Source organism: Parasteatoda tepidariorum, chromosome 11 (genome assembly GCF_982258835.1).
Source record: "Parasteatoda tepidariorum strain Cologne lab strain chromosome 11, Ptep-v5.0, whole genome shotgun sequence".
NCBI lineage: Eukaryota > Metazoa > Arthropoda > Arachnida > Araneae > Theridiidae > Parasteatoda > Parasteatoda tepidariorum.
The window spans coordinates 90,273,831-90,288,151 of record NC_141765.1 but is presented as its reverse complement, the minus strand read 5'-3'; the positions used below and the strand labels follow the sequence as shown (position 1 = coordinate 90,288,151).

The 14,321-nt window shown below is 28.9% G+C and overlaps 2 protein-coding genes across 2 annotated transcripts in view; one reads left to right on the top strand and one right to left on the bottom strand.

Moving 5' to 3' along the window:
• The window catches only part of LOC107451958 (chloride channel protein 2), a 168,695-nt gene that overhangs the window by 127,247 nt on the left and 27,127 nt on the right, over positions 1-14,321 (bottom strand). The window lies entirely within an intron of this gene.
• Positions 822-2,071, top strand: LOC147801878 (THAP domain-containing protein 2-like). Its single transcript, XM_087154578.1, has 2 exons — positions 822-1,096; positions 1,858-2,071. The coding sequence occupies exons 1-2, from the start codon at positions 944-946 to the stop codon at positions 1,954-1,956; spliced, it is 252 nt and encodes an 83-aa protein (XP_087010704.1). The 5' UTR covers positions 822-943; the 3' UTR covers positions 1,957-2,071.

Sequence of the window (14,321 nt, the reverse complement as noted above, 5' to 3'; positions counted from 1 at the left end):
CTGAGAAATAATAATTAGTTCTCACCACGGTTCACAGATTTAAGGTGAAGCGAATACTGGGTAGTCATTCATAATTAAAGTACAATTGTTTAAAGCACAATATCTAGAAAATTGTGCTGCCTTAATTTTAGTAGACACTGCTTACAACATAGAAAATTAATTTTTAAAAGAAAATATACAGTTCATCACCAGGGGCAAAAATTTGTAATTTTGGAAGTAAAATAGGCATGCAAGTACAGAAATGTAACTTTTTTCATGTATTTTGATATTGACATTACTATTTACTTGCATTAAGTACAATTATATTTTCCTTTGCTCTTCTTATATTTACTTACATCTAACATTTATTTTTTATACTGTCATCACTTTAGCGATTCTATATACGTTCCAGAAAATGCATTCTCCACTGTAGATGATTTACTAAAAGCGTTATTCAGTCCTACCAAGTGCCCTTATGGTAAGTGAAGAAATACAGAGCATACTCTGACTGAAAAGATCTATGCCAGGGGCCGGGTCTCAACTTCATCAAAATTTTATTTAGAACTCTTTTGTGCCTTTAAGGACCTTTAAATTTTATTGTCAAACTTTTAACAAGTTATATAAAACCACACTACTTAGATATGAGCAAAATTTCGACGATGGGTTAGACCAATACCTCCTAGAATAAGGAAGGCCTCAGCACGGGTTAACATAAATGAAAAATCCGATCCGTTGGTAGTCCAACGAAGTAGACCTGAATGGCTGCCACATTCTTCCATTAGCATTGGCGTCATTCATAGCTTTGATTTTGGCGAAATGGAATTCCGGTGACCATAACAGTCATTCCCTTTGGCACCGATTCTTCCCCTTCCACGTGTTTTGTTATTTTTAATTCGTTTTCGTGAAGTTTTAAGTTATGATAGCTACTGTTGGATTACATATTTGCAATATATATTAATGTGTCATGCCTTACCATTGCTGTGCAGTAAACTGCAAAGGAAATTATGCTAACGGTCCAAAAGTTGCCGTATTTAATTTTCCCAAAGATGAAGCTCAACAAAGACGTTGGCTACAAGCACTCTCACGGAAGGATTTTATCATCACTAAGAATTCTCGAGTAAGTTTTCTCACTTATTGTTTATTTCTGTTGAAATCGGGGTTCGTTGATTTAAATCAACACTTTCTTTTTTAAAATAATGATTCAGGTAGTTAAATCAAATTATATTCATTTTTTTATTTTGGAGAAAAATATATATTAAATTTAGAAGGCATTTTAAATGAGATAGTACAAATTTTTCATGATTTTCATAGTTTTAAAATTTGTTTTAATTGCATTTTTGTGTGAGAAAGTCTGACAAAATGTGAAAACATAATGCAGGCTATAAAATTCAAACAATATGAAACCGAAAATTTAAATCATTAAAAAAAAAATCACAAACCTCTATTACAACAGTTCTATAAGTATTTTAATATTGTTTTTCCTAGAGTGATAATTTAAAATTTTACCAGAAATTAAAAGTTTTACTTAAATTTTAATTTGCGTCTCTTACTTCATTGGGTATTGTGCATTAGAAGTCTTGGTTTTGTGAAGAAAAAATAGAAATTGTAATTGAAAATTTAATTTGAATCTCATATTTCATTGAGTAAAATATGACTTTCAACAAATATTTTGATTTTTCTGAAATTTTTTTTTCGTTGAGTTTAAAAATATGAGAACATTTTAGGAGTGAGAACTAAATGTAAGAACATAATTTTTTTTTTACATCAAATATGTAAAAAAGTTTATGACATCAAAACTATAAAGTATTTAGTATAATATTTTTTGAAGAAATAGTTAAAAATAAAAACAAAATACTTAAAATGTATACTTGTTTTTAGGTGTGTGAGAAACATTTTTCGTCGGATGTCATAGTTAAAGGAACGGTGAAAACTGACCCAAAGACTGGTGAAATAAAACAAATATTGTTCATTTTGTGAGAAATCTATCACATTAACGGATATCGAAGAGAAATTTAATGTGATAGATGATGTTGAAAACTCATACATTCAAACATTAGACAGAGGTTGTTTGGTTTACCCTAAGCAAGAAATTGTTGACATAATCTTGCACGCATATGTGGTAGTTCAAAAATTAGTTTCTGAAGAGTTTGAAAGCTCATTTCTACAAATGCATAATCATAAAGTTTTGGCTATTGAAACTACTATTAATGTTTTGGAAAGAAAGGAAATATTCTTAAATGACAATCAATGCTCTGCTCATGATTCCAGTTTCATTGTTAAATTTTTGGTAACTCGAGCCATTAACACCTTTTTAAGCAATTATTGTAAAAAGCTAAATGATTCAATTTTAACTGAACGATTTAATAAAAAGAAAGCTAACTTAAACTTAAAAGTAACTCAATCTAAAATTGAACCAGAAACTAAGAAAAGAAAACTACAAACATTAAAATAAAGGAGCTGTTTGTTTTTTTCAACATTAAAATATAGAATCAATTTTTGATACAGCTTCTGTTTTTTATTTGTAACTTTTAAGACAAGTAGCATTATAATACTTTTTGAGTTTATTTGAAAAATATTTTGTATGACTAGACTAATAAATTAATGTTTAAGTGGTCATATTTTTAATAAGCTGAAGAGATTTAAAATGAAATCTTACATTGTTTCTATATTTGTATTTGAAATAAACAGTTTTGTTGCTTGTTTCATCACTTTTCATTTTTGAAAGCTGTGAAAAGCTAGTAACTTGTAAATAATTTTACTATACTACACTAATTTAAAATTGTGTTCAAATTTCAATAAAGTTAAGGATATAACTTTATATCAGCTGTCTTAATGAAAATTTGTTTTCATAAAAAATTTTACTCAATGATAAAATTATTTTTTATATATAGCTTGTTTTATGTATATATTTAAATGAAAGAATAATAATAAATGCTTACATAGATAAATTGTCAAATAATATTGTCTCATTCCTTTAAATAAATTACAAAAGGTATATTAGAGTACAGTTTTTTTTTTTTAATATCTTTATTTCAATTGATAATGCAATTAAAATAATTTTTCTCAGAATGTTAGTATATGTTCGATAAATTTCATTCTTTTCAGTAGAGACGAAAAGTGCTTAAAAAACTTTATTTTCAGAAAGGTAAGTTTCTAATTAAAAACAAACTCATATAAAGTATCCGATCGAAGCTTTTCTGAAAAGACGCGGTAAGGATTCTCGTTGGACTACTAAGGATTGAGAGGGGTGTGTCGTGCTGAGGCCTTCATTCTAGGAGGTGTTGGTTTAACAGATAAGATACCCTATTCAAAATTGTAGAAAGAATGTCTTTCTAGTAAAACAAAAATGAAAAGGTCACAAGGGGAAGAAAAGTGAACCATTGCACAAGATACCAGCAACATATTTCTTTCTCAAAAATTGCTTATTTGCTTTAATTTTAAATCAAAAAACTTTTTTTTTCTAAAGAAAAAAAAAAATAAAACAAAGATGAGCAATCTAAGTCATACCAAGATTTTCTCTTATCAAACAAACAAAAGAAATTGTTAGGAGAGTTGGAAAGGAGCAACTGGAAAATACTGATGGTGAAGTTAAGGATTAGTTAAGGAAGTTATGGGGCTATCTTTTTGAATGAATGCTTCAACGCGTTTGCAAATAAGCCATGAAAATAATCACTTTTAATTTATCTCACTTTTTCTACCACTTTAAAAAAAAATCAAGACCGTGGGAACTCTGTTAAACAACTGTTTGGATATTGAAAAAAAGAATGATATACGTTGGCATCAGGAATCAACGCCGAACAGCATTTCTTTGGCGTTGGTTTGGTGTTAAATATTTGGCAAGGGGCGATAAAGGATACTCCTCTAGGAACCCTAGCTAGGCTAATTTTATTCCCCACCCCAACTTCGATTTTGACAGGTAATGATTGATTGAGGATTATGCCTGGAGTTATTATGAGCCCCTACTCATGATGCCCCTACTCATAGATTTATGTTTTTACAAAGTTATGTGATGTTTAATTTATTTTATTTCTTGTTTAATATATATATATATATTTTTTTTGTAAATTCAAAGATAAGTTTTCAACTATGCTTGCTTGACTTTTTCCACTATGCACTAAACTTTTACAGTACATACTGCCCGCTTTCTTTGAACTCACACATTTCGTTGGCATGCACTACTTCTTCCCGAGCTGCAGATTTGGCTATTTGCTGAAGGTATACGCGCGGTACTCCGGAGTACAAGACGTTGCGCCTTTTGCAAAATTCGAACATCGTGTTGCCAATTCGAATACTCATGACAATCCCATGAAATCGTCATTGAAGATCGTAGCCAAATAATTGGCAATTCGATCATATCTTTACCACAATAAATGTGTTTAGGAGAAAACGTCCAAATAAGCGAATTTACCGATTAGTTATTTTTTTTACTGTTCCCACCAACACATTTTTTCCAATAAATTGTATTTGACAAGTCTTCGTATATTGGCCTGATTGCCACTTGCGCCATTTGTGAGCCCTCGAAGACGCGAAACGGCCAGTTCGATGATCGCGTTTTTCAACTATATCAAATATTTTTCAGGTAATACGGTTTCGCCCATCTATACCCATACCTGTCATCATGGAGAGGAAAAAAATCCAGCAGATTTTACGAAATAATATAAATTTCATGAAAATTGTTGCATAATGTACTAAGTATTTTACACATAAAGAATTTTAAGGATTTTTATAGTCAACAAAATAGAAAAACAGCAATATTTTGCGGTTATGATTTCACATCAAACATACTTGAAATGTTATGTTTACTCATAATTTCGAATAGTAATAGGTAATTAATTCATCAAAGATAGTTAAAAGATATTTTAAATTGATTTAAAAAGAGAGTTCTGAATAAAAATAAACTGAACATTTAAGAACAAAAAAAGTTTCGAACTGATTTCTTTCTAAATATGAGGAACGCTTCATTATGTATTAGAAATACTTATTTAAATATTCAAGCAAACAAGCAATAATCTGTACAAAAATTCTATTTCAAGAGGGATTTTTTTAAGGAAACTTAGTCAATTTTAGGGAATTTTCTAAAATGTACAAAAACCAGGAGTAGTTTAATTAAATCAGAAGACCAAGAGAAACTGGCAAAATTCATTAGATTTGGCAGCTATGCATACACCATAGGTATCAAAATATACAATAGAAAAATTCTAGACCAGAAAACTCTCAAAAACGCTTTTGTTCATACCAATAATCTTTGAGTCACAATAAATAAATAAATAATAATTTCTTGGCTTGTAGACATACAGAAACAATGAAAACATAATTTGAGAAATATTTTGCTGGTGAAACCATAATTGGCGAAACATTACAATAAACATTCACGCACTTAACGTTCAGGCGTCAGAAGAAATATTTTTTGAAAGATCATTCCAATAAATCAAGTGAATTCTAAGGACAACGATAGTAATAAATATCTGCACTTCCGCCTACAAATAATAAATTTAATTAATGAATGCAGGCTCTGACACATTAGTCATAAAAAACACAACATAATCATGAAATAAATTAATTGTAAGAAAGAGTAAGAATAACGCTCCTTTCTACACTAAATATTAAAATAAATTCAATCCCCAATAGAAAGGAACACTAGAGACCAGGGATATACAAATTATGACACGTGTGGCCCAGAAAGTTTTTTGACATGGCCTCTGTTGAACTGTTTTGAATATTAGAAAGAATGTGACAGTAATAAAAACAGATTATTATTATTATTTTTTTTAACTTCTGTGTTCTGTAACAAAAAAGTTTCTAATCTAGATCAGCCTTACCCGAAAAATCAGGTAATAACCAATTACAATTACAAGCATCACATTAATCTGATGCTGCGTAAGTACCAAATTTTGTTTCTGAATAATAGCAAAAGTTAACTTCTTAGGCTAGGTTGGAGGAAAGTTTTCGCCATAGGTGCAAAAAAATCGCAGTAGTAAAAGCCGGTTAAAACCGTCGCTGTAAAAGTAGGTTTTTGAGGCAAATGTATCAAAAACAGTTCGACAAACGGAAATGATAAAATAAAATAAAAATTATCTAAAAAAAAAAAAAAATAACTACGATTTTAATTTTGGATGACAACTAAATTCTAGACGTAGCAATTTCTAATTAATGTTCTTCGCATAATGTTTGATCATTCGAAAGCTTTGTTCTACCGGAATCTATGCTTTTCTTTTCTTAATTCGAGTTCATTTATATTAATTTTCAGATCATTATAATGAAATGTTAAAAAAAGAGCATTTTCAACACTTCCATCTTTTTGCTTTTAATCAATGTTCAAAGGTCGCAGAAGCTGCAAGTGATATTTGTGCTGTGTATGGAGAGGGTGCCATAGCTGAAAGAGCTACCCTTGATAGGTATACTAAGCTAAATAACGAAAATTTTGATCTCGAAGGCGAGTCTAGATCTGATTGCCCAGTTGAGTTCGATGAAGAGCGATAAAACGAAATTTTGCAAAAAAATTCGCGACAAAAGATAACGGAACTGGCAGAGAAAATAAATGTTCCCTAGCTTTAAACCTTTAAAAAACGGTGGGAATTAATGACTTATTCAAAAATTAAATACTTTGCAAAGTGCAAATTTATAAATTCAAGGATTTTGTTTATTTACTGATTTTTTTTTTCATATTTGGAATTATTAACACACTGCAAAATGTTTCTTGTTAACTATCATTTATTACTCTTTTTAATATTATATTAGTTACATTAATAGATTTTACTATATTAACTAGAATTTTTCTCTTTTATTTAAAAAAAAAGTTTATTCTCGTCTTAAACAATTAAACGTGAAAAGAAACGTTTTTGAATGCATTTATAAGCTAGTCAATACCTTAAGAAATCTATTGATAGTTCTAAACCCATAACGTAAGAAACTGATTTTCGAAGTATTTTTCCATAAATGTCAGGTCAATTCTCAACCAGAATTAAGCTGATAAGAACTGCAGTCTAATTTAAACCTAAAAAACTTATTTAGTTAAACAGAAAAAGAAATAATACTACTACGAATTCAGGATAATATAATGCTCCGTGAAATTATAACTTAACCCTAATTTTCTGTGATGTTAAATAAATAAAATACTTTATTTTCGTTTATAGAAATTTAAATTAAGCTGTTATGTACTATATTAAACACTAAATGTTTCTCAGTTAAGTATATTTTATGACAAAAATAATAAAAGTGTAAAAAAGTCGGAAATCTGCATCAAGATTATATATAACTTCATAGTAGATATTTTAATTTTATAAAAGGTAAAAAATTTAAAATATTTCTCAAATCATATTAGCCTAAGATTGACAGATTACAAAAATGTACAGGGACACAGAAATTACAAAATTAATTAATAATAACTTTGAAATTAATAATAATAATAATTAACAAAATTGCTAATTATTTCTGTAAGGTGTCTCAGGTTTTTAGAATGAATTTGTTGTGAGAATGTTTTTAACAATATTGCCAGAAATATTTTATTTTCCTTCTATAGCCTAAAGATTAGGCTACGGAGTAGAAAGGTCCGTCTCGATAGTTTAATCGGCATTTAATCATTTTTTCGGCACTGTTAATTTAATCTGCTGATATTTTCATTCATGAATATCAAAGGATTTTTAAGCGAACTCTATTAAGAAAATGCTTGAGAACTCTAATTTATTCAAAATATCCTAGAAAAGATCGACATGAATGAGCCACTCCTTCGTTTCTAAAAATATCCCCAACATGGACGAAATCTTTGTTTAATCATGTATTGAGGATCCTCTTGAAATTTATACTAATATGGGTCATAATTGTAATATCATCAACACTAAACTTCTTACTTTCGCTCCACATAGCACAAATGGAAAAATAAAGAACACTAAAATAAAAAATTTCAAAAATAAAAAAGGGAGAACTCATGAATACGATAGCACTAAAAAAATACTCTCGATACACTTCAGTTATTCAATTTCTCAAACTAAATTAACATTCTGGTGTGGAAATTTTTTTTTTTACTTTTAAAAACACATCAGAAAATAATTTTAGTAAAAAACATGAAGGATGCGATATTTTTTGAGTGGATAATTAACTCAATCCACAAGTTTTCTGGGGAGGAAGAAAAATTCTTATCAACAGGTCAAATATTATCTAAAGCAAACCATGCTTATTTATTTTCATTCTTACTACAGGATTATCTTATAGATCAAACTGATATCCTACAAATAGCATTAGAATCGGAAACTCAAAAACAACTCCCAACATATAGTTTTCATTACAAAAAGAAGAAGAAAAATGAATACATAGCTGCTAACATGAAAAAGAAGAAGAAAAGTCCAGAAGATTTTAAGATAAATATCTTTCTAACTACTGCGTAACATATGTGAAAATATTTTAAACACGAAAATGTTAGTGATTTATGTAGTGAATAAAATACAAAAACTATATAGCTAATGGCTAAAAATAAATAAAAATAACTACAATATTTTCTATTTATGATAAGCATTCAATTGGACTTGAATATAAAATGTTTTTTATTATATTATATATACTTTTTAATTTTGAATAGTAATAGATAGTTAATTCAATTTACAAACATAGTTACCCAGTGGCAGAATCGTGGCGACACGGCAACATTGTCGCAGAACGTTACAGAGTTCTTGTAGAAAGATTTTTCCTCTGGGAAGTAAAGTTAGTTTTTTTATTTTATCTAACTGTAACGAATCAAGATCAAGCTATATTATAATTGAATATTTATATAACGGGTTAGTAAACCTTAAATACAAACAAAATCTATTCTCAACAAAAATATAACTCTTCAAACTAATCAACTAATTCCAAAAATTATCTCGTTCTTTTATTTTTTCTTGATCTCGTTATACCTGTATGTTTTTTTTTTTTTTTTTTTTATTCATGCTTGTGTTAGCCAGATACTTTAGATATTTTCAAGACTTTATAACTCCTTCCCTCTTGGAAGCACTTTTAATGAGAAAACAAGGAAAAAGTTATTTAAGAACTCATCTGTGTAGATACTTTTTCCAAAATTTCAAGTTGAAACCAATGCATTATGTTGCGATCAAAATATTTCACTATTAAGACTAAATTTTTTAGTTATCAAGTTAAGCGCTACGTACAATTTTTAATTTAGAAATGGTGCAAAATATTTAACTTCAAAACTAAAAATTAAAATTACCAAAATATTTTTAGACTCTTAATATTATTTTTATATTATTTATACGATATTATTTATATTATCTCGTACTCTTAATATAGACATTAGTAAACAATTCACTTGTAACGCAATTTAGATATCAAACTAAAATATTTTAAATAAAATTAGAACTTAAATAAATACTATAATATAAATTCACATAAAATAAATACTAAGAAATATAACTATTTACATACATACAACAATATCCAAAGACTGAAGCTAACTAGATCTCTTTTATCAAAAGACTTATTAACGATACTTTTAAAACTAAAGAAATTATTTAACAACTTTTAAACTTCATATAATTAGATCGAAACCCAATCTTATTTATATTTATATATATGTAACTTACATAACATAACTTAGGAACACAGGCATTCTTCTCTGCAATAAAATTTGTTTAAGACGACTGTTTCATTTTCAAGTCGAATAATTTTAAACACTTTATCAAATTAAATTTCGCTGGTTCAATTTCAAACACTTTAATATTTTTTTAAAAAATTCTTTTATATTTCTAGCTTAGATTAAAACTTAAGTTCAAACTTTCATAGTTAACTAATTCCTTTACGAGATACTTTTTTTAAAAAATAAATCATACATAGGAGTAAGAAAATAAGACTTACAAACATCAATAAGAAAAAAAATATATTATTTACATACATCATCTTATTCAAATTTAAGAACTCAAAGATACTAAGACCATCTGCATTCTTGTTCTTAGGGTCTTTCTTGTTCTCTATGTACAATTTTAAAATTAACGGTTATAGTGCTAAAGATAAGTGCATAAGTCTGGTATTTGAACTATCATTTTGTAAGTTAAGCCAGGTTAGCGCGTGATGATCAGTCTGAATAATTAACTTTTGCCCATCTAAATAGTGTTGTAATTTTTTGATGGCAAAAATTATGCTGCCACATTCTTTTACCATAGTACAATATTTTTTCTCCACATTCATTAATATTACTCAGGTATACTATGGGATGTTCACAGCCTTCACTATCGAGTTGTGTTAATACTAAACCGATTTCCGAAACGTCTGTATGCAAGGTAATTTCTTGTTCACAGTTGGGAGTAAAGAGTATAGGCTGGCTTCTTAATTTTTCTTTCAATTTCTTTAAGACTTCTTCGCATTCAGTAGTTCAAGAAATCTCTCCCTTTTAAGTTTTACCTTTTAAGGTGTCAGTTAATGGCGCAACTAGAACAGAGAACAGTGATATATCGATTATAATAACCTGCTAGTCCCAAAAATGCTCTAATTTCAGCTTTCATCTTAGGAACAGGGAATTCGGCAAATACTCGTATTTTTATATCGGAGTGTTTTCTATAACCTCGTCCGACAATATGTCCTAGATAAAGAACAAGATTCTGAGTAAAAACAACATTTTGAAGGTTTCATGGTAAGTTCCGCTTCTTTAATCCGTTGCAATACACAATTCAGGTGTTTTAAATGAAGATCCCAGGTACCCGAGAAAATTGCTATATCATAAAGGTATGGCACTGCAAATTCTTCCAAACCCTTTAGTAGTCATGCCAATTATTTGCTAAAAAAAAAGAGGCATTCTTCAACCCAAATGGAAGTCGCAATGGCCTATAAGTTCCGAAACTGGTAACAAATGCAGCTAATCTTTGAACATTTGGACTAAGCTTAATTTGCCAATAACCAATCTAAAAGGCTGATATATTTTGCTTTGGCTACCTCTTCAGCCTTGTCTTCTATGTCCGGAAGTGGGAAATATTGTGTAAGTACTGTTATTTTACTTAGACATCGATAATCAATACAGGGCCTTAGATCCTTATTTGGTGCTTCATGACGATCATAGGGGAAGTATAATCACTCTCTCTCTCTCACCTAATTAAATAATTTTTCGCCCAGAAAAATTTCTGTTTGTCTGGGCGAAGTTCGGTAAGATTTAAACATAATTGGCTTATTTGTACTAAGTTGAGTGCAATGTTCAATTAAATTAGTTTTTCCTGGGTAATTAGAAAAACTTTTTGAATGTCTTTTTAACATATTCTTTAATTGGGTGAATTCGTGTTCGTTAAGGCGATCTTCCAGGCGATTGATCATTCAGATACATCAAATTCATCTGAATTAATATACACTTATGGAAAGTCAATATATTGTTCTAAAAATGAAGAATCGGTTTCTACACAGGATAGAAAACTAATTAGTATCTCGGGCCGTTTATAGTATAGTTTAAGAATATTTACATGAAAAATCTGCGAAATCTCTTTTTTCTGCATTAAATAATTGTGTTTCATATGGCTTTATTAGGAATTCAATCCAGAAAATTTGACAGCTCACTGCGTCACAAATCATTAAATAATTAGTATCAGACATTTTACTTTCTATCTTTCCCGGGCCAATCCATTGAGCAGACAATTTATTAGCTTTAGACGTTGCCAGAACAAGAACCAAATCTTCGGCACTGAACTCTCCACTAATACTGTTTTTATCATGATACGATTTCCGCATCGTGCATCCTGTTAACTGCAATTTCTTGGCAATTTTTTTAAAGGGTTTATTAGGAGAAAAACATATTCCGTCACAGGAGACTAATTTATTTTTTTCTTGGTTCATTGTTCATACGACAAAGTTTCAAGGGTACGCATGGTTTTTTTCGTGTACTAAGTATACTGGGGAAAATCCTGTACTTTCATGTATTACAGTTCGCCAAACTAAAAGAGCAAATGATAGAAACTTTCTCCCAATCAAAACCTGCCTCCAAACAAAGTACCCGTAAGATCCGTTTGATAGTTCTATGAAGCCTTTCGACTGGATTAGACTGTGGATTATGATCAGAACTATGCCGATACTTTATGCCATATCGATCAAAAAACTCAGTCGTTAGCAAGTTCCTTGATTACTGTGAACCTCTCGTGGGAACACAGTTTTACAAAAAATATTAAGTTAAGTATCAGTCACCGACACAGATCCTGTATCATTCACTGGGATTGCCTCTGAATATTTTGACGACTTACAAACGACTGTAATCAAGTATTTCTTTCCACTTGGCATGGTTGGCAGAGAAACAACAGCATCAACGTTAAGTTTTGAGAATATTTCCTGTATGACCGTAACAATTTTTAAAGGAGCCTTTTTTATCATTTGGTTTCCCCGCCCTTTGAAAACTATCGCAGGTTCGTACTAATTCTTCCATCTCTTTAAAACATTTTGGCCAAAAATAATAAATATCGTGTTTATCTTTGGATTTATCGTTTTGCTAGGCGCTCAAAAATTACTAAATACGGGCTGCTAATTTCATCTTCCTTAGGATCAAAAATTTGCATTAAATTAAGGATATCCAACATATTCCGTTGAGTAGTACCAATATTTCAATCTGAAGGACCACTTGGTTGGGCATTTAGTCTTAATCGCTCTAATTAAAATTGACGTTTTTTTTTCTTCTTTTCTTTCTCTTCTATTTTTTTTTTCCTTGTCTTTGTCGTTCACGTTTTTTTTTTTTTCTTCCATTCCGATACAATTTTCTTTTAATTACTTCTAACATTTCTTTAACCAGATCCACTTCGTAAATTTTAGAGGTTTTAATCATATTTATCAACTCACAAGCAGTAACATTGCCAATTACAGTTTCTCCAAAATCCTCACATAATTCGATTAAATCACATTTTTTTGCTCGAACCAAGAACGCCGAAAGCAATAATTAATAATACATAAAACTAGGACTGGGCGATAAATCGATGTATCGCGAAATATCGATTTAACGCATATCACCTCGCTGACGAAGACGATTTTGATTTGGTCTAGCTGCGGAGCATGGATGTTGAATGACGAATTTCGAATTGAATCAGCAGAACATGCGGTTTCGTGCGAGGATAAGCATTGAAATACAAGTATAGTGCACAGTTTCTTTATGCGCCATTTTTGTCTTTGGGATTTTACATTTCGTGAAGATTACTTTTAGCAGGACTTACATTATTTTGCGATCGCTGTGCATTTTATTTTGTCGGGATTTAACGTTTCTTGTAAATTATTTTCAGTGAGACTGTTGTTACTTAGCGATCGTTTTGTTGTGGATTATATCGTCACATTTTTTTCCTTTTTTGTTTTATTTATTTTTTTTTTGTCTGTGGGGATTTAACGATTCTTGTCAATTATTTTTAGACCTGTTACTTTGCGATCGCTACGCAATCACTGTTATCTTAAATTTTTGTTCTAAACTCAATCTATTAATAAAAAGAAAATATGAATAAGAATTCTCATTTTAAACAATACAATTTAATAGGGGCATTTGGTATTTAACTTTGTTATAAAAAGTTAGTTTTTTTTTTAAATTTATTTAATGCACGTAACTATAATTATGTAATAGAATTTGATTATTTTTAAACCAATAAATCTTCAGTCGTTCTTAATTATAAAAAAATTAATACAAAGCCTACATTTGTTTAATTTGCTTTTTTTGAGAAAATTGAAACAAAGTTTGCGTTATTTTTTTTTTTTTTTTAAATTTGGCTATTAGTTAAAACAAATAATTTTTACTAAATTAAATAAAAAGTTAAGCTATGTTTTGACTATTTTTTTTTTTTTTTTTTTTTTTAAATTTTTCTTCAAATTTTTTCAATATTTGCTTGTTTTATAATTTGTTTTAAATAGTCAGTATCATTTCTAAACAAATAAATACTTAGTCGATTTTATTTTCGAAACAGAAAATATTAATAAATATATAAAAAAATTAAATTTATTTTTACATTTATTAAGTACCTATAGAATTTGACCATTAGTTAATACGACTTTATTATTTTAAATAAATAAATAAACAGAAGGTCTAACGATGTTTCAAAAGCAAGATTTTTTTTAACAAATAATTTAAAAAATGTTCGACTAAAGTGAACATTTCTTTGGTTTGTTCTTTACTTTCGTTTTTTTTCTTTTAATTTTCAATTTATGCATGTAAAATATTATGTTACAGTTTTACTATTTTTAACCAGTAAATCTTAAGTCATTTTCAATTTTAAAAAAAATTTAAAATGAAGAAGCTGGTTTTGTTTATATTTTAAGACATCTTTATTATTTTAATTGAAAAAATTAAACAATGCTATTGATATTATAGAAGCATTTTTTAGAATTAATATTTTTTTGTAATAGATTTATTCCTTTAATTTGTT

Coding starts and splice junctions, on each gene's coding strand:
- LOC147801878 (XM_087154578.1), top strand. CDS start 944: ATGCCTTACCATTGCTGTGCAGTAAACTGCAAAGGAAATTATGCTAAC. Junction 1,097..1,857: donor TCATCACTAAGAATTCTCGA/GTAAGTTTTCTC, acceptor ACTTGTTTTTAG/GTGTGTGAGAAACATTTTTC.